We start from the raw sequence: 21,480 nt of genomic DNA, 5'->3' as shown, positions 1-21,480 counted from the left end.
GAAAACAAACAGTTACCTGCCTGTAATTGGTTTCTAACAGCTGCACTGTTGTTGCACTTTTAAAGCATGACCAGGGTGCCTCCTAGACAAACTTCCTGTTCAGTTTTTTGTTTGTTTGTTTTAATATTTGAGGGGTCTTTACTGTTCACCAAAATACTCAGTAACTTTGGTGTACATATGATCTATAAATTTTAAAAACTGAGCTTTATATTCTGATTTTTTTAACCTTCCACAAATTTAATTTAAATAAGCACACACTAGGTTTTATAATTCTTATTTCAGTCAAAGAATTTTGAACACAGATGAAGTACAGAAAACAGCATAATGAAATCTATGTCCCAATGTCAATAACCAGAAACCCATGGCTAGTCCTGCCACATCTACTTCTTTACTTTCTTCTGTTATATTTAAACAAATGCTGAGATATAATTTTATCCATAAATATTTGTATCTTTAAAAGATAAGAACTCTTTAAACTGATGTGCCTTTTAATTGAATGCAGAACAGTCTCCAAAGGAAAAGTAAATTCTTTTTTACCGATTTAATATGAAGCATAATACTTTTGTTGATAGATAAAAAATGTTAGACTAGAAGTAATAATCTATTATTATATTTTTAGTAGTTTGTCTTATAATGTCAATTGAATTAAATGAAGTATATCAAATTAGTTACAATACAAGCTACTACTTACATACTACAAACAATTACAACTCCTTCTGCACATCAGAATGAGACCGGGACTTAGTATTTTAAAATTCCTGTGGAAATCAAATGTATTTTAAGTATCAGCTCTGATTATTTAATCAGACAACTTGCATTTTGCCCTGGCTAATTTTGAAGGCTGATAATATTTTACTCATAAAAATAATTGTGCACCTGTTGTGATGGAAGCCTAGTTAAACAAATGTTAATAGGAATGCAACTCTTTGCTTTAAGCGTTAAGAATACAGGTCTCTCGCTATTATGATGTGAAGAAACATACTTTTAAAGCTGTGGCATAGATCTCATTTTAAGTCTTATCTCTTCCATAGCCCTAGAGAAATCTTTAAGACTGTTATTAAAACATGTGTAACGAATAGGTGCACTTTAACTTGAAAGGGAACTAACCCCCATGATGTCTACTGAACAAAATGGATACGGCGTTTCTTCTTCCCATTTAATACCTGTGTTCTTCTGCTTTATTCTATTCCCTGACCAAGCCATTTTAATGATACTGAATCATTTCTGTGAAACATGTGTACTTTTCTTATCATCTTATGATCAAAGGAGAAAATAAAAAGTGGGCCTACAAAAGCTATACCCCTCTTGTACTCTTCTTATTTTCAGACCCTCCTAGCATTTAAAAAAAAAATTTTTTTTTTTTTCTAGCATTAGAGATCTCTTTCAGTACCCAAATTCTCTGGACTTTAAAAAGTGCTAGGCACTCATAGAAGAGACAGACTCAGACCTTTTCTCTGCAGTTTCTGTCATTTCATACAGATTTTCTAAGAGCTACAAACTTGTGTCTATTCAATCCATTTCCGGTGCAATCAACTCCGAAGTACTGAAGAGAGGCTTGAGGAAAAAAATGATTTGTCTGAAGTAAAACTAGCTAAATTCTGAGCTCAATTACACACATTTCTCATTGGCCTCTGTAAGATGGAAGCCTTGCAATTGGCCTGGCCTCATTGAGGTTATATTTTAAATCTAATTTTATTTAAAAAACCCTAAACTTCAGAACCCTATCCTTTACAATTCAGGCTGATTCTAATTTTGTCTTAGTACAATACAAGTTTCCTATCAGAGTCCAGAAAATATAGATATTTTTTTAAATGACCTAAATTCTCTGTAGTCTTCTTTTTCAATAGTTTAATACAGACATTTGGATTGAAGAGGAATCACAAATAAACTGAATAATTGCATCATCAAATTTCCTCAGTGCATTAAATATGCACTCAGTAGTAATTACCAACAGTAGCAATACATTCAAAAATGTAGAGAATGATGTACAGTTTATGCTTATTTCAAGGGCGTAGTCATAAAAACACCATTTGGATGAAAATACACGCGTTTTATTAAGTGGTTAGCCTGGCAATTTTTTTTTTCTTTTTTGAAATCCAGACAAATAACCTAAATACTAAGGGTTTGGGAGGGCTAGTGCTATAGGCCAGTTTTTAAATGTGACATAGATATCCCCTGAGAATTTGGTCGAGTCGACTTTAGCCTAAGGAAATACCCCGGGGTACACACCCTAGCATCCAGCCTGTACCTACCAGGCGCAGAGTATTCCTGGACCTATGAAACAGCATGGAGATGAACTCCTATCCCATGCATTTCTCTTCCAAGAATCAAAACTATATTTAAATATTATCACAAATTTTTAACTATATACATTTATTTAAGCAAAAAAGTCTAAAGTGAAATAGAGTGAATTATTAACAACAGTATAAAATTTTTAAATCTTTTTCATATTATTTGTGGTTACTAAAAACTCATATATTACTTTTAATTGTAAGAAAATAAAATCCCATATATATTTAAATCTCATCCATCACAAACACTGCACACACACAAAAATTGCATCCCCAAAATATGTCTAGAAATGTTACATGTGAAAAATCCTATTTTAACACGAAGATCCCTAAGTTGTAGCTACCATTATAATAAAATGCAGGACCAACGTTGAATGGAAAATCACTTAACGTTCTAGGTAAGAGCATAAGGTGATTTAATAATATTACAACGGTTTGAGAGACATATGATAGCTAAGCTATCTGTAATAATGAGATGGGAATGAAGCTGACTAGGGATGGTTTTGACCAGGTCCGGCTTTTTGAAAAATGTACTAATTATCAATAAATCGAAAGTCATTTCTGAAAGAGCAAACACTGGCATATGAATGCTATTGTAAACTTGACATATGTGATAATACTGATTTCTTGGACTGTTAGAGCTACCTCTCAATCTTATACATGTCCAATCATTTCCTATGGAATAATTCATGCTATGAGAGGTAATGAATAGTTACAGATCACAATGGGTGGCACATAACCAAATACTTTTGTTCCTATTCCTACTGACAAACTATAGTACTATGTATTATACTACGTATTGAGGATCTATTTTTCCAAACATTATCTCATCTTCTTAATAACCCTGAAATGCATGTATTATTTTTTCCACTTTATAGACTGGAAAACTGAGAGTAAAGGAGCTTAAATAAATTGATCAGTTTATACCATGATTCAAGTCCATATGTGATCAACTCCACAAGTACTGGTAAGTCAAAATTGCATGTCTATGAAAGAAGGCAAATAACTTCTTTAAGTCAGCAGTATTATTCAGAGTCTTCATAAAATCTTTGGAGTTTTAAAAATGAATAACGTGTTTTGTAGTTATTACTGACAAATTAATTTGTTATCAAGATAATTACATGCTAATCTAAGGTTCTAATCCAGCAGTTCTCAAAGTATGGTCCACAGCCTCCTGGCAGTCCTAGGGAAATTTTCAAGGTGTCCCTGAGGTCAATACTATTTTCATAATAGTACTAAGACATTATTTGCATGTTACAGTATTGACATTTGCACTAATGGTGCAGATAAAATGACGACTAAAACTGCTGGTTTCTTAGAATGAATCAAAGGCAGTGGCACCAAATTTTACTAGTTGTCATTTTATTCTTCACCACCACACAGTCACAATAAAACCCATAAACAAAAATATCCACTTTCACTCAAGAATGTCCTTGATGAAACAAAAAAGTATTTATTTTATTAAATATTGACTTTCAAGTACACATGCTTTTTAACGTTCTATGTGATGAAATGGGAAGGGCTTCTGCTGCGTAACTACTAAGTACAAGGAAACTTGTGCGGTTGACTGGCAGGGTGAATAAACTTTTTTTCATAGAACGCCATTTTTATTTGAAAGAACAACTAACATACAAACTGTCATTATTAGACTTGAATATCTGGCAAGTGAGCCTGTCACTTCACAAAAACAGCTGATAGTACTGGCTGCCAAATGATATAATTTCAACTTTCAAGGGAAAATCAGACTTTTGGAAAACTTGTTACAGCTTCCACATGCTACTTAAAGACTTTCCTGTTTAGATTGATGCTGATGTAAATGAACATGACTTTTTGATATTGTCAGATGAAATGTGTCGACATAAGGAAGAGCTGCATAACTCAGGGAACCAATGTAATCTAAAAGACCAACACATGATGATACCAAACCATGCATGCAGTAAAAGGTTCATTCAAAGTCCCAACGATGGATTTTAATGTAACAGTATGAGAAACTCATTGAAATTATTTCAAACCTGACATTGCACCTAATGTTTAAGAATCCACCATTTATGAAATTTGCTATAGTATCAAAGAAAATATTCACAATTATAAAAAAAAGGCTGTAAAATACTTCTCACTTTTTTAACTATATATCAGTGTGGTACCTGATTTTCTTCATATACTTCAAAACATATCACAACAGATTGAATGCAGAAGTAGATATGACAGTACAGCTGTCTTCTATTAAGTCAGACATTAAGGAAGTTTGCAAAAATGTAAAACAATGCCACTGTTTGCACTAAATTATTTTTGTCTTAGGATATATACCTCTTTTTCATCACAATATGTTTTTATATTAATAAGTAGTGGGCTTAATATTATAACTTTTAAATGACTTAATAAATTATTTTCAATTTCTATTTTAATTTCTAATACAATAAACATCAAATGCTGCAAGTCACACAAACAAAAGTACTACAGTGTCCTCAATAAATTTTAAGAGTATAAATGATTCCTGAAACAAAATTTTGAGTCATTTAATTAATGGGTATTTGCCGCTTGCAACACTAAAATACTCCACGTGTTGTTGCCTACCTGTAGCATTTATTGATTCCCTACTTCTTACCATCCCAAATACTACATATTTTCTCTCTAATCCTCTCAACAAAATTCAAAAGTTAAGTAGGTAACATCCATCATCCACTTTTTTAAATAAATAAACTGATCTCTTTGAATTTTACTGCAGACTTACTTTTAATCTTTTTTTTTTAACTAGTCTTCTTTACTGAAAAAGTAATACTTAAACATGGTAAATTCTATTGCACAAATTCTACAGTTCAAAAGTAATAAATCAGTCCCACCCTATGTCTGTTAACAGTTTATTAGATGCTCATCAAGCAATTTTCTATGTGTATGCAATTGTTTGCAAAAACAAGGGCCTATATCTACCCTACTCAGTTTTGCTCTTTTAATAGTTTCAGAGATCTTACCCTTATTAAGCTAACCGGTCATTCGGGTAATAGAGAGAAACTAGGCTAAAAGTCTCCACGTCAGTGACCCCATTTCTCCCAATACAATGCAGAGTAATTAAGACAAATTTATGACCTGGGAGACACTGTCGCTCACGTTCACCTTTGCTCATCTCTTTACTGAGATAAGAGGGTACTACTAAAAATGGGACTAAATTCACCACCCAAAATGTTGTGAAATCAGCATTCCAAGTTATGAGAAGTTTCTTTCAATTTGCTTGAGAACATTTCACTTCCATATTCCCACTGTTTTGATGTTACCGTGTTATCTCTTATTCTACTACAAGTTTTACTCCAATCTACCGGTGTGTATTAATATATGTATGTATGTACATATAATGTTAATGACTATTTTTAATTCTAGATTTGTACACTAATACTGAAATAAAGATGGTTTGCATTTAAAGAAAACCAGACACTTTGACAGAGAATGGTTGTTCCATCAGCTTAAATATAACACACATCATTAAAGTTCCAGTATAGTTTCACCAATTCCACACAGGAGGATTACAGATGTCCTGGTAGCCACCATTTCCTGGTAAGCAATCTGCATGGCTTCCAGGAAATTGCTAACGACCTTCATTTTACTTAAAATCTAAGCTGCAATTAGTAATAGTTTGTCTTTTCCATGCTGGACATAATGCTAATTGTCATCACAGCAATCACGAAGAAATCTTATTTTTGTATTATATCAAAATATATTCTTTTTTATTTCAATATGTCACCAAATATAATAATACATATTTTATGTAATCATAATTGTATAAGAATACTTTGGATCTTTTTCCTTCTAACCAATTCCTGCCTTCTTTTCTACTCAAGCTGATAGCTATTGCTAAAATCAGCTTTTTAAAAACTGAATCAATAGGAATGTTTTATAGTTGCTGACTATTTTTACACATACATAAGAATATTTCATAATTAAAATTTTCAAAACTAAATATGATTTTAAAGTTTTATGTTTTTAATTATAATAATTAACTACTTAAAAAATAAGTTGCAGATTCTTATTCAATGAATTTAAAATATGATTATGTGGTCAATGTAATAATAACAAAGAACAATTTCAGCCAGTGTTATATTTATAATCAGAACCTGTTATTAAACTTCAGTATTTTCTTTTATATAAACGTTGATTTCACTAATTAGATCCAACTGATCTTTTCCCCAACATATCGATTTCTTTTAATCCCAACAGTTAACAATGATTCTAATGTATCATAATACTTTAGACCTTAATCATATAGTAGGAATTTTTTCCGGTAGCTTTTGTTTGAGTTTTAATTAAGAAGACCTTGTGTCTCCAACCCCAAGTGTGTGTGTGAGGGGGGCGGGGGGCAGTTAATTGCTTGTATGTATATCAAACAGACTTCAAAAGAAGTAAAAGATGTTTATAATAGAGAGTACAAAGGGGAGTTTTGAAATGTCTACATTCATGCAAAGTGGAGTGATTAAAAAACTATGGGTGTTGCTGTGTTATAATGCATATGTATTTATAAAACTAGCTGCTGTGTGCATTTATTGTTAGCAAAAGGAGTCCATGAGTTCTGAAATAATTACTCATTATTGACTGCAAGATGACCAAACAGTATGTGAAATGGGCTATGCATGCTATTTTGGGGTAATCTTAACTTCCACTTTAGTAATAACATCATGCAATTTAGAACAGTTACTTTTCTTTTCCAGATTTGGGGTCTTTATATGGAAAATAAAAATTTCCATATTCTTAAAGCCCATCATTTAGTGGATAACATGATATGCAAAGTCCCTCCAGCTCCAATTTTTTGAGATTCCATGATTCTAGATATTATTCTTAAGTTTTATAATTATACACATTTATACAGAGAATAGTGACACTCTGCTGCATTATTTCGCACAAACGAGAGAGTGGTGGAATAACATCTGTACACTCAGTCTTTCACAAGCTGGTCTCTAAACAATACAGCATTTGTCTTAGAAATAACGATCTAAAATTTTCAAAATACATAAAATTTAAACATTAATAAATTACGGTTTCAACCCTATTTCCTAATGAGACAGCAAGAGTCACTAGGTATGTGAACTTACTGATTTTATTGGAGTTGAAAAGTGAAAGATGATTCACCTCTAAGTATTCCCAGATTTTTTTAAGTCCTCCCAGATGAGGAAATTGCTGTAAATTTGTAAATGAGAATTCAAGAAAAACTCACTTATAAACAAATATGCAAAGTATAAAGGTAATAGCTCTTGGAAAAGCACTCTAGTCCTTCTGTGATTGCCCACAATAAAAGCATCAGTAACTGTGAACTACTATTCCTAAACAGAGTATACTGTAGAAAAATAATGTATGGAATAAGCGACCAGAGTATTTAGATACAGCTTAGGCCCTTACTATAAAAATGAACAAACTCGGAGAGAGTCGGTATTTAAAATGGTAACCTGCGACACAGGACACTAATTCTATGGGAATGCTGACAGATCTATGCTGACCCTTTGGTGATAACAGCACTGCTTAGGTTATTTCGTGAATAACCTACACTATTTGATCTTCAAAGATCTAACATGCTCTGAAAAAAACCATGACTTTTGTGCTCCTATGCTCTCCTCCCAAGATTTATGTTTGCAATCAACACTAAAAACTAAACCAGGCTCTCAGCGGCACACGGTAACAGTATTACAATAAATTCACATTTTTAATACAGTATTTGTGCCAAGCACCACTGTAATATGCTTGTATTATTTGATACAAGACAGTTCCTAATTTTATTTCTCGTAGTAACAACCCTGATGAAGTAACAGGGACTAATGTTTCCAGTCTTTAACATGAACTATGGCAATAATGTTTAGGCTCTAGAACCAAAACCCTCAGACATATCAGTAGAATAATTTAAATAAGTAATTATGTTTTGACAGTGGCTTTGAAAAACACTGGGAATCATTTGTAGAATTTTACATTTAGAAATATTTGTTTATCACTTTTTTTTTTTTTTCTATCAGGAAGAGCCTGTCATTTCTCTAAGGTTCAGGAGAGTATACCTACAAGCATGTCTACCTTTAACCCTAAATGTAAATATTGAAATAATTAATCATAAATGACCAAGAAAAGAAAACACTATTTTCCTTATTTGGTTCATATCACGTAATTATTTATTTATTTTGTCTCTCTTATCATCTGTGTGTTTGACAAACATTAAGCACAGTTTGCTCTAACTCAAACAACCAACAGTACTGTTTCCCTGGCACACTGCCCAGGGAGGCGCCTTCACACCAAGGAGATGATGCCAGCTACAGCATTGAGGGGCATGCGTGTAAAACAGGGAGGCTGGCTGAGATTCTCTTATATAAACCACAGAGGGTTAGACCCATCTATTGAGACAGAGGATGAAATCTTGATGCTATAGACATCGTTTAGTATGTCACTATCGCATTTGGGAATGTCTCATAACTATTCTGGCATCCTCGCTCCCTTGATACAACTCAAACAAATAGACAAATAAACAAATGGGTTATGGACCCTGCCAGTACTTCCTGTCTTACCCCCTCTCTCTCATTCTGGTATAGATCAAGATAAAAATTCTTGCTTTGCTGTACTGCCTCACTTACAGGGAAACGGGTAAAAGTGGAGCTATATTGGTTGTGTGTTGTGGGGAGAGGAGCAGCCTAGAGTCTATCTTTCCCTTGCTCCCACTGCAGAATTCTAAGACTCTGAAGAAGAATTTGAGAATGACTCTGTATCGTACCAGAGGCTTTAGAGACTGGGATTCAAGCCCTACCACCACAACCTTCTGGGTGACTTTGAACAAGCCACTTAATTTCCCTCAGTCTCATTCTACCCATTTATGAGTAATAATATCTTCCTCACTGGGATTGTTATAGGGATCAAATATAATAACCATGTGTTTTATTATTTTGTTTACTTTGTAAACAATAAGGCAGTTTATTATTTATTGATAAGAAATAGACAATATTTTGAAAATCAGTTTTATAATTAAGAAAATATAATGAAGACTAGTATTAATTTGGAAAGAACCTTAGGAGGTCACAAGGGTAACATTATACCATAGTAGGAATGCCCTATACATCTCTGTTTAAAATTTCCCAGAGTAGAATTTCCAACCAGTTTTTAAATTAATTAATCCATTCATCCATCCATCTATTCATTCATTCAACACTTACTGAAAACCTATTATATTTGAAGCACTCTATCTCAATGAAGTTCAGTTATATCAAATGTCCAACAGCCATAATTTTTCCTAAGTTCTTTTGTATGTTGAAAACAATTTCTCTATACCCTCCACTAAAAACAAAACAAACCCACTGCCGTCAAGTCGATTCCGACTCATAGCGACCCTATAGGACAGAGTAGAACTGCCTCATAAGAGTTTCCAAGGAGCGCCTGGCAGATTTGAGCTGCCAACCCTTTGGTTAGCAGCCATAGCACTTAACCACTGCACCACCAGTGTTTCCATCTCTATACCCTAGCCCCCTAAAATAACACACAACAAATCTTGTCCTCTTCTAGCCAACAAAGCTTCAAACCAGCTACCACATCTCCCTTGGTCTTCAAATATTATTCATATTCAATGTGACCCTGCATCAATCTAGTCATTTTTGATAAATTCCAATTTGATAATAATCACTTGAAAATATTGTGCCCAGACTGAACACAATACTTCATATGCAATCAAACCACAGCAAGGGTCTAAGCTTTTCATGCTATATTTCATTTAAGTTCTTAATAACAAAGTTTGTTAAAAAATACTTGTAATAATGTTAACCTGGTTTGAACAATACTTTGACATTACTGCTATTCAATTTATGCCAATTACAGCACTTTGCCCTCAATTACTGCTGCTCCTGGGAAAGGGGCTGCCTAGGAAAAAGTGATAGGGGGATGATGGCAGGGTTGTCTCTGAAAGAATATTAGACAGGACTCCGATACAGACTTACTGAAAATTCTTTGACTCAGTGTTTCTCAAACTTTAGCAGTATCCCAGCTCCTACTGAGGAGTTTTAGAAACATTGTTTTACTTCATTTACATTTAACAATGTTATTTGAAAGCACTGTTTTTTAAAGTCAGGATCAACTCTAGGGCAATGGGTTTAGTTTTTTGTCTGGTGTTTTAAAGTTGAAGAGAAAATTATTAACTTACTGTTTCCTAATTATGTGGTAATATTAAGCTCACTGGGTTGAGGATCTTAATACTGCTTTTATCTGTTCTATTGCCCACACTTTAATTCTCTTTCTACTACCTACCTACCAGACAGAATTTTCCAGTGGTAAAAAAAAAAAAATTTTTTTTTTTTTAGGGGTAGAGACTATATTTCCTCCCTTCCCTGGATTCATTAAAAAAAAAAAATACACTCTAATAATCCAAGAGAAGGTGTAAAGTTAAGAATTACATAAATATAGATCAGTTAGAAATTAATATAGACTATTTAGAAAATAACGACCATGCAAACTCTAGCAGCACAAACTCATGGGATGCAGATAAATCTATTCCTAAAAACATATCTATTTTTTTTATGGCTGTAAGTACCTTTTTTATTAAATAGAAAAGAATATTCAGTAATAAAGTATTCAATTTAGGAAGTCAGAGTACATCAAAACACAAAATAAAAAGGAAACAGAAAATGACAGAGAGATGATAAAGGGAAAACAAGATTAACTGGCATATAGAAAAACAGCAAAATTGTCGAATTAAAAAATTGGATCCTTTGGAGGGAGAGGAGCAATATAATAAAATAATGGCAAGTAAAACTGCGGGACAAAAAGGAGAGACCACAGAATTTGCTAAATTAAAAATGGGATATAAGATATAACAACAGATAAACAGAAAATTGAAAAATAAGAGACACTACATGCAAATCAGAGCATTGGTGGCGCAGTAGTTAAGAGGTCGGCTGCCAACCAAAAGGTCAGCAGTTTGAATCTACCAGCCACTCCTTGGAAACCCTATGGGGCAGTTCTACTCTGTCCTATAGGGTTGCTATGAGTGGAGTTTGGTTTGGCTTTATATGCAAATCAATGCTAACATATTCAAAAATTTCAATGAATTATACAGATTTCTAGGGAAAATATTTATTGGCAAAAATTACTCAGTAAAAAGTAGAAAAAAAAATTATCTCCAAAGAAAATTCTAGGCCTCAAGGCCTCAATGTTTTATGAGTTTATTCTTTCAAAATTTCAAGGAATAAGTAGCGTGCTATATATTCAATTTTTTACATATCGTAAAAAAGGAGGAAAAGCTTTCCAATTCAACTTAGGAACCCTGGCACTAAAAATTAACAAAGATAGTAGAAATAAATAAAATGCAAAGCAATCTCATTTATGATTACAGATGTAAAAATAACAACTAATTTGAGCAAATAAAATTATGCAGTACATTACAAGAAGACTATATCATGACTAATCAGGGTTCATTTGATAAATAAAATAAAATAACAAAAATCAATAAGATGTGTCATAAAATAAAGCAGAATTTCTCGTAAAGACTCCTAATACATTGTGACTACGATGGTGTTTCTTAAAATGATAAGGAATATCTTAAATCTATAATCAACATAATACTGGTGAAAAATCAGAATCAATTCCATGAATTAACAACTACACCAAAATACCTGTGATCAACTCTATTACTTAATATTATTCTTGACATTCCAGGCACTGTGATAACAGAACAGGAAAAGAAACATAACTACCAAAAAGAAGAAAACACACCAGCCGAAATATGACTAGAGATAATACATTTGATAAGCAAATAAATACACAAAAGTCACTAGCATCCTTAAACATTGTAGCAAAAGAAAATGGAGTGAAGAATATCTCATTCACAAGAGTAAACAAAAATACTAATTATTATGGAAAAAAATCAAAAGAAATGTACAGAATCTTTCTTTAAAAAATAAAACTTTGTTGTGGGTAATAATGAATTGAATAAATGGACTCAATACTGTAAAGATATCAGTTCACCCATAGTTTTATAAAAACATAACGTAAAAAATCACTTTGGTATTTCAATTAATTTGATATAATAAGTTTTTTTAAAAGTTACAGAAGTATGAAAACCTTAAAGGAAAACTATGAATGCATTCTTGCAATGATTATTTTTGAAAGATACTATAAAACTATAGTAATTAAAATAGCATAAAAACCCAGAAAATTAAAATAGCACAGCACTAATAAATGTATAGATTGAAAGATCAATGGGTTAGAACCAATATCTGAAAAAATGGTTCAAATATGTAATCAGTATGTAATAAAAGATGCTATTTCAAGTAAGAGGGGATAAGATGGATTATTTCATAAATTGTACAGAGAGCACTGGTTAATTGCTTGAGAAAAAAAAATTGTTACACCTCTAACTGACCTTATACATTAAAATATATTTAAGAGGAATTAAAGAGTTAAATGTTAAAAATACAGTCAAAGAATTGGAAGAAAACATAGCCGAATATTTATTTAATCTCTGGGAGAGGGGGAGCCTTTCTAAACAAATCCCCAACAGAAGAAACATAAAAGAAGAGATGGAAAGATTTGACACAAAGCAATAAAATAAAGCAAATGACAAAATCTAATATATATAAAAAATAAAGGTTAAAAACATTAAAGTATGTATTAAGAGTTCTTAAACAAATCAGTAAGAACAATTCAAATTCTTTACAGGAAAAATTGGTAACTAGCACTAATAGGCAATTCGCCAAAGAAGAGGCATGTAATAGAAAATAAATTTATGTAAAACTCTTCATTCTCACAAATAACTATTTTTACGCAAATAACACAAACCTTCTACGTTTGTTTGCCAACTACTCCCTTCCCCCATGAGATATTTTCATAAGTGTGCTATGTTAATTTTTTTACAGCAACTCCCTACCTCTGCAAGGTATTTTAATCAGTGCTGCTGTGCCAATTTTTTTTAACATGCTGCTGTAAAAAAAAAAAAAATCAGCATAGCATCTCTTACGAAAATAACTCATGGGGGGAGGGAGCAGTTGGCAAACAAACATAGAAGGCATGCGTTATTTGCGTAAAAATACGGTAATCAGAGATTCAAATTAAATCAGCAATGATATGCTGTTTTGCTCCTATCGAACTGTCAAGAAATTTTTTAAGTAATAACTTGTTACTGAGGGAAACAGAGACTAAACACTTTCAGATGCACAGAACACAAAACACAATAACTTTTTTGAAGGGCAATTTGGCATATAAAATCAAAGCTGTTTTTTCTTAAAAAGACCATATTTTTTGGCCCATAATTTCACTTTTAGGAATATATCCTAAGAAAATAACTACTAATAAGCTGAAATAATTTAATAAAAAGTTATTCATGTTCAAGGTGTTCTTCATAATGAAAAACGGTAAAAACAACTAAAATTGTTCAATAATATTTTAGAAGATGGCCTGATCACAGAGAAGGTCACAATATATCACTAAATGAAAAAAATTGACTATAAAAGAAGAGTGTCTTAGTTATCTAGTGCTGCTATAAGAAAAATACCACAAATGGGCGGCCTTAACAAACAGAAATTTATTTTCTCACAGTTTAGGAGGCCAAAGACCAAATACAGGGTCCTGGCTCTAGGGGAAGGATTTCTCTCTCTGTTGGTTCTGGGGGAACGTCCTATGTATCTTTGAGCTTCTGTTCCTGGGCTATCTTCATGTGGCTTGTCATCTCTTTTCCCCCTTTTCTGCTTTTTTCCCCTCACTTATTTAAACACTTTTATATCTCAAAAGAGATTAATTTAAAACATATCCTACATTAATCCTGCCTCATTAACATAACAAAGACAACCCATCCCCAAATGGGATATAACCACAGGCATAAACCAAAACCGGTTGTCGTCAAGTAGATTCTGACTCATAGTGACCCTCTAGGACAGAGTAGAACTACTCCATAGGGTTTCCAAGGAGCAGCCAGTGGATTTGAACTGCCAACCTTTAGTTAGTAGCCAAACTCTTAACCACTGCACCATGACCACAGGCATAGAGGTTAGGATTTACAACACATATTTTGGGGGAACACAATTCAATCCATAACAAAGAACAATTCTAATTTTATAGGTAAACATTTAACATATATAGCCATAGAAAAAATTAAAAGGCTACACAGTAAAATACAGGTAGGGTTAAAGGACAATTTTATTTTCTTTGTGTGTTCTCCCATATTTCTTACAATAAATATTTATAAATTTTGTACTCAAAAAAATAAGAGCAATTAAAAAATAGGGATATGATATTAAATACAGATAACCCACAATATTATTTATCTTTGACAATAGCATTTAAAGGACTATAAAATTTCAAAACAATGATGACTAGTTTAGGTAGCTTAAAATAACTTGGAAACTCCAGTGGCGTAGTGGTTAAGTACTACAGCTGCTAACCAAAAGGTCACCAGTTCAAATCTACCAGGCGCTCCTTGGAAACCCTATCAGGCAGTTCTACTCTGTCCTATAGGGTCGCTACGAGTCGGAGCCCGACTCGACGGTAGTGGATTTGGTTTTTGGACTGGTCTCATCTAGACTAAATATATGTGATGGATTTTAGCAGTGGCTGAATGAAACTATTTGAACACTAACTTTTTTATTTTTAAATTATAATACATTATTGGTGTATTTTCTCTAGAACGTGTATTAGAAGGTAAGAAGAGACAATTATGTAAAATAAATCTAAAGAGGAAATTTAGTAAGAATCTTACCTTCTATGTTCATAAAACTCAGAAGAGCAGATACAAATTAAAGTACATAACACAGAGTACAGAAAAAAAAGCTAAGGAATTGGAAAAGCTGAATTTTGCATGCGTTTCAATTGGAGATTTATATAGTTCGAGTATCTAAGACTAACACATTTCAGATTTTTAATTCATAATTAGAATTAAAAATAAAGATGGAATATGGGCGGAAAGGATACTCGAAAGCATAAAAATTTGATGCTGAATCACAGCATAATCAAATGTTAGCTTCTACATAACTAAGAGAAAGCAAGACCCACATCATTCATGCTGGCAAAAGCTTGCCTTTGCATAAACCACTTCTGTTCCCACTGTTATAAAACCAATGACTTTGGAAAGGGAAGAAAACACAGAATGACGTGCAAAGTAGCACACACCATGGTATCGCAGCTGGATAGAGAATATGTCACTAATGACTTTCTTTCTACCCGTCAGTTATAAGTTGAGTTTCTTTTTTTCCAAAATAGCAAATGGCCTTTATGAGTACAAAACAGAAGCAGTGCAATTCAAAACAATATCCAATTTCCACTTGATTTTGACACTGTATTAGTTAATGGAATGAGTTATTAATTATTCATTGGGAAAGAGATGACTTCCTTTTCTCTTCATTTGTGTTGAACATAACATCCCTGAACACTTGGCAATTTTCTGTATTAAATTCAAAATAACATTTTCATCAGATAAACCAAACCCATTGCCATCAAGTTGAATCTGACTCATAGTGACCCTTTAGGACAAAGCAGAACTGCCCCATGGGGTTTCCAAGGCTATAAATCTCTGCGGAAGCAGACTGCCACATCTTTATCCTGCAGAGCAGCTGGTAGATTCAAACACCAACCTTTCTGTTAGCAGCTGAGTGCTTTAACCACTGTACCACCAGGGCTCCTTTTTGCCAGATAAATATTGACAAATGTTGATCTTAAGTGAGGTATTATCCACAGCTAATAGAAAGATTCAATTAAAATTGTTCAATAAATTCAGGAAACTAATGCAGTTAAGTTCCCAAATGGTTAATGCAAGTCAAAGTGATGACTAATGAATGATCATGGATTCCATTTGTGATACAAGCAACCAGGGCTAAAGTACTTCATCTCCATAGAGGAATCAACAAAAGAGAGTTTTGTTAGGCAAGAAGTGTAACTTCTTGATTGACAGCGCAACTTAATACTGAAATGGATTGGGAATGTCCACTTTTTAACACGCTTCAAAGTAATAATACCAATCATATATCTCCAAAAATAAAAATGCTCACCCTCATCAAAGTAGGAGGTCATGGAATGTTAAACCCCATGAAATCTGTTGGAGATTGATCAACCTAAATTCCTATGGGCATACTAATAATAACAATAACCACAGCTTATACTCATGAGTGCTTTCTGAAGTGAACGGTACTGTTCTAAGAGTTTTATATGTATTAACTCTCTTAATGAGCCTATGAAGTAGGTACTGCTATTGTCATCAATTTAAAGAGTAAAAATTTGAAGTATAGAAAAATTAAATGACTAGCCCAAAGTTGCTCATCTAGTATGTGGCAGAGCATTGATTTTAACCAAGTTGTTTTTTAACCAAGACTCAGAATCCTCCCATAAATCATTATGTGCTAGCATACACAGCACATTCTATAAACTCTTTTTTTAAAAAGTGCTACAGTTAACCTCTTTTGATCAGAAGAAATTCAAATTAATGAACTGAATGTATAAATTAAGCTATTATTATGATTTTGAAGAGGAAGAACTAAGATTATCTCTCATTTGCTGTCCGTGCTTTCACAGAATATTTTACTCTTTTTCATACTTTTCTTCTAAGTAAATTAATAAAGCAGTTTATCCTATAAATTATATATTTAAAGACTAGTACAAAAAGAGGGTAAAATTTTCATTCTGTAAACATCAGAAAGAATAAAAGTTACAAGACACACTATACATTTACCTTTTTGTCTATAAACAAGTGTTAGAGGTAAGACTTCTAGGGTACAGAAGAGCAGCAAATATGTTGCTATACAAAATAACATCTCTGTATTGATATATTTGATATTTTGTATATTGTACCTTTAATTTCTCCAAGTAGTTCACTGGTATTTAGTCTTTCCATTTTTTCCTTCCAATCTTTTGAAAGTAGTTTTTCCATGCAGGAGGAATCTATCAAGACACAAAATATATGTGTATTATATATTTAAAATATATATGCAAATATATATATTTAAACATATATTATTAAATTACTAAATTATTTTTAATATATGTAAAAATTTATGTATATTATAAATCCAGAAAGCCAGTGGATAGAGAAATTCTCCCATTTAAAACTGCACAAAATTATTTTTTTGGTGTTTTAACAACAGGATATAGAAAATTTCCTTATTTTGTCTAGTTCAAAATACCACAACTAAGTTTATTTTTGCTAGAGGATTCTTTAAACCATTGTCCGGGGGGGGAGGAATACAACATTTAATGATTTTGTCTTGGTATCATAATCATAATTTTATTAATACTCAAGTAAAATGTATCATTTTGTAGATTCATAGGACAAAAAAGGGGGCTCTCTTTCCTACATATTTATGTTTAAATGTTATTTGTTTTAATCCAGATAAGTTTTTAAGCCTAAGCAAAATTTATGTGCCATTCAAAATTTATGTAACCTTCAAGGGAGAAGCTTATCAACCTGTAACCATTTAGTCCTTAAAAAAGAAGTAAACATATAAAACTTTTGTGAAACACTCATTTAGAGCAAAGCAGGGAGAAAATAAAGCCAAGATGTTCACTGCCTCTCAGTAATTAAAACTACTAAAACTTTTCTCTTATATAAGAGATTCATATTCTTATTAATGAAAATATTTATATACTAATATTTGCCCTACTGCCTTCTAAATAGCAATATAGATTATAGAGAGTTATTACACTTGTTTTTATAATGATTCATAAAGGTTACAGAAATCCATGTTTTAGAATGTCCTAATAATTACCAAATTTTTCTCAACGAGTACTTTTTTCTGCCTATTTGGATGGATTTGCAACTGGAGCTACTGCTTATGACTATATACTTACATCATTTGAGCTTCAAAATCTAAACAAATAGGCCATGTTTCCAAAAAAGAATGCATATTTAAATACTAAACCCCTAGTGCAAAGCACACTCCCATTAAACTTTAACATTCCAAGTGTCAAAATTCTGATAACTTCCTTTTAAAATTATATTTCAAATGGTTACTCCAATTCCAAACGCTTTTTCTCTCCCACATCAGTACCTATCTCTTTAGCATTTTCCCTTTCATTTTTTTCTCCAGCTTCTAAATCCTCCTTGAATTTTTCAGAATGACAGTAAGGTCAAGATGGATCCAAAGGGTTTTAGAAGCTAGATAAGCTTTAGAAAAAGACAGTGAGCCCTGGGTAAGAGATGAGAAGAACACTGCCTGATTAGAAAGTATTGGTGAAAACAATTAACATTTGTCCATGACATGATCAATCAATCAAGGATTGGATGGAATCCAGATCAGTGTGTCATGAAATGGCTGATGAAGAACAACCATACTAGCTAGCTACGACAGGAGGTAAAGTTTTTTTCTAAATAGAAGGCAGCTTGATTCTATTAAATAAAACCTCCCTGGCGCTTTCCTCATGTCTCTCTTTCCTTCCCTTCCTTTTTCCCTCCTTCTTTCTTTCTTCTCTTTCTTTCTTTCCTACAAAGTATTTCTTAGACTTCAAAAAACAATCTAGCACTGTGATTAAAAGTAGGATTCTGAATGACTTTTCAATGGACCCTTAAGCATAATGCGTACGTTCAGGCTGTGTTTAACTGCCAACGTGGTGTCTTAGAAAAAAAGAAAACCGCTGCCATCAAGTCAATTCCAACTCATCACGATCCTGTAGGACAGAGAAGAACCACCCCCACAGGGTTTCCAAGGAGTGGCTGGTGGATTCGAACTGCCAACCTTTTGATTACCAGCTGAGCTCTTAACCACTTCTTTATTTCAAATACAGAAATGAGGTGTATACTGTGCTCTTTGTGTGTTTTGTATGAAGTCACAAAAAAGGTAATTTTAAGTTTGAGACTGAAGAGGCAAATTTTCAAAGCCATGCCTATAAGAGATTACTTCTTTCTCAAATTGAATTTGAATTTTTGAGAGAGATTGATAGAACATCAGAAAATGGATAGAATGATTAACAAAAAAGTCTTCAACTTCATATCCTACCCAGTCTTGTTACTTTTACTCTACCCTCTCATATGTTACATTACATTAAACTGATGCAAGTACTAAAGCGTAACTTTTCTGTTTAACATTTGAATCGAGAGTTTATATTATAATGGCAAAAGACAAATGCCCAATTTATTAGTTAATTATCACAAATTCAGAGCAAGTTTATAAACTAGAATTAGATACATACATAGATACAAAATAGCCTAAAATATGCCTCTCAGTTCTATAAATAAGCCTGAAATCTTTCAAGGCTCCAGGAAAATAATGTTGAAAGTCCATGGGAGAAAAATAGAACTATATGGACAACAGGAACACACACTTCAAACATAAATCAAGGCGTGTGGATACACCTTTACATAAAAGGCGCTTATTAATAAAATGGTTAATAATGTCAAAGCAGTTCACATTCCTATTAGAAAATTAATCCTTACCGTAATGCTGAGTTAATCTAGGTATATGAGTTCCTATTTCAGTGGAAGAAACTGAGGGAAAAAATAAAGGAGTCTTTTACCATCTACATTTGTAGCCGTGAAAATATTTAGTAACAATCACTGACGGCCTTTGTCAACAGGAAAACTAGTCACTGCAGACAATCCTGTCAACATTTAATCTCCGTTCTAGGAGATTCCAGGAAGAGTCAAAACTGTAAGGAAGCCTCTCTTGAAAAAGTCTTGTTTTTTTCCACCTAATTATGTGGCTGCCAAACCTCTAAGGGCATGCCACAATTAGTGCTAAGCACTATCTGTGCTATAATATAAAGCTAGTAAGGTGAGAGAAAAAAGGACCAGAGAAGCAGATTGCTGCCAAATACCATTTAGGCAGAGGATACCGCTGCCCCCACTGAGAGGTTTCTGACTTGAAATGAGAAAATATATTAAATATACAAAGTTATAAAGAAAAATTTATATTTTCAAATTTCCCACTCAAATCAATATCCTGATAAAAGTCCAAATTAAAATAAGGATTCATCAATCTTATGCCACATCCTTCAACTACATTAATAGGATACTAGTTTTACAGCCTTGAAAACCCAGTGTAGCACATGACTACTCCGACACACATGGGGTTACCATGAGTTGGAATCAAATCCACGGCAATTAGTTTTTTACTGATAGCTTTATAAAGTCAATTGATTAGATCATACTTGCCCTATTCAGATCATGCACAAATGCAAAAACAAAAGAGGTCAAAATAATTAAACAAGCCTGGTTTGCATTGCGTACACAAAAAGAGTAACACCTCACAGAATGCCTTTAACTCAGTATTCATGTAAGATGCCAAACAGAAAAAAAGGACTTAACATCCCCATATATGCTTAGATTATTTTACAGAAATAAATATGCTTACATGATTGACTTGAAAATAACTAATACAGTTTCAAGGAGGTACAATCCTCAAAACAATGAAACAATATACTGTACATTTTATTATCTGAGTTTGCCTATTCAAGTTTTGTTATCCTTGCTTGACTGTGTTGTCTGCAGCTGAAAAACAGGAGGAACTACATGCTTTTCAGAAATTGATGTTAAAAAAAAAACCCTACAGCATAAAACTGTAAAATATATATATACACACACACATATACACACATTTGTATATATATAAAATGAATGCAAACCATAACATTTCAGTATTAAAATGGTAAATGCCAAAATTAATTCCTCTTCAAGAATTAGTTTTCATAAACCAATATATATTCAATTAAAGGACTTTATTTTATCTAGTTTTTGTAAATAAAAGTGATTAAAACAGGACTATCAAAAAATCAACAGCTGCTTTCTTCTATATTTTAATCGAAGATGTAAAAGGTTTTGATATGTTATAAATGATTCTCAGTTGCAAAGTTTATTTGTATTTTTTTTCTTTCCTTTGCAAATATACGTATATCTCTTCCAAGAAACTTTTCCAAAGGAAAAAGGAAAGACACAACTCAGAATGAATTTTTAAAAGTTAATTTTTAAGAAGCCTTCCAAGAATGTTAATATAATGGGTTGAAATGCAGTATTTCTGCTTCCTAAGTACCTAGGTTTCAAGCCAGGTAACTTGTGAATGCTTCATCCCAGCTCGATGATGTTTTTGCTTGCTAATAATTTATTTCATGGTACCAGGGTACCAGAGAAACTTGAAGTGAGAGTGTTTGAGATATTTATTTCCTAGTGTGTACAGGATATTTTAGTAACGAGTTTGAATTACTAGTTAAACAAAGCTGCAGCAATATTAACTCTTATTCTGCACAAAATAAAGGTATTTCAAATGAGTGCCAGAGAGTAAATAAA

The 21,480-nt window shown here is 32.6% G+C and overlaps 1 protein-coding gene across 5 annotated transcripts in view; it reads right to left on the bottom strand.

Annotated features, from left to right (window-relative positions):
• Window positions 1-21,480, bottom strand: part of SOX6 (SRY-box transcription factor 6) — a 647,578-nt gene that overhangs the window by 245,324 nt on the left and 380,774 nt on the right. For all 5 annotated transcript variants that reach the window (XM_064288384.1, XM_064288383.1, XM_064288385.1 and 2 more), the window contains exon 5: window positions 17,058-17,147. In XM_064288384.1, coding sequence (XP_064144454.1) covers window positions 17,058-17,147 — 90 coding nt within the window. The remainder of the gene's footprint in view (window positions 1-17,057; window positions 17,148-21,480) is intronic.

Source organism: Loxodonta africana, chromosome 7 (assembly GCF_030014295.1).
Source record: "Loxodonta africana isolate mLoxAfr1 chromosome 7, mLoxAfr1.hap2, whole genome shotgun sequence".
Classification (NCBI taxonomy): domain Eukaryota; kingdom Metazoa; phylum Chordata; class Mammalia; order Proboscidea; family Elephantidae; genus Loxodonta; species Loxodonta africana.
This window is presented reverse-complemented; position numbering and strand designations above follow the sequence as displayed.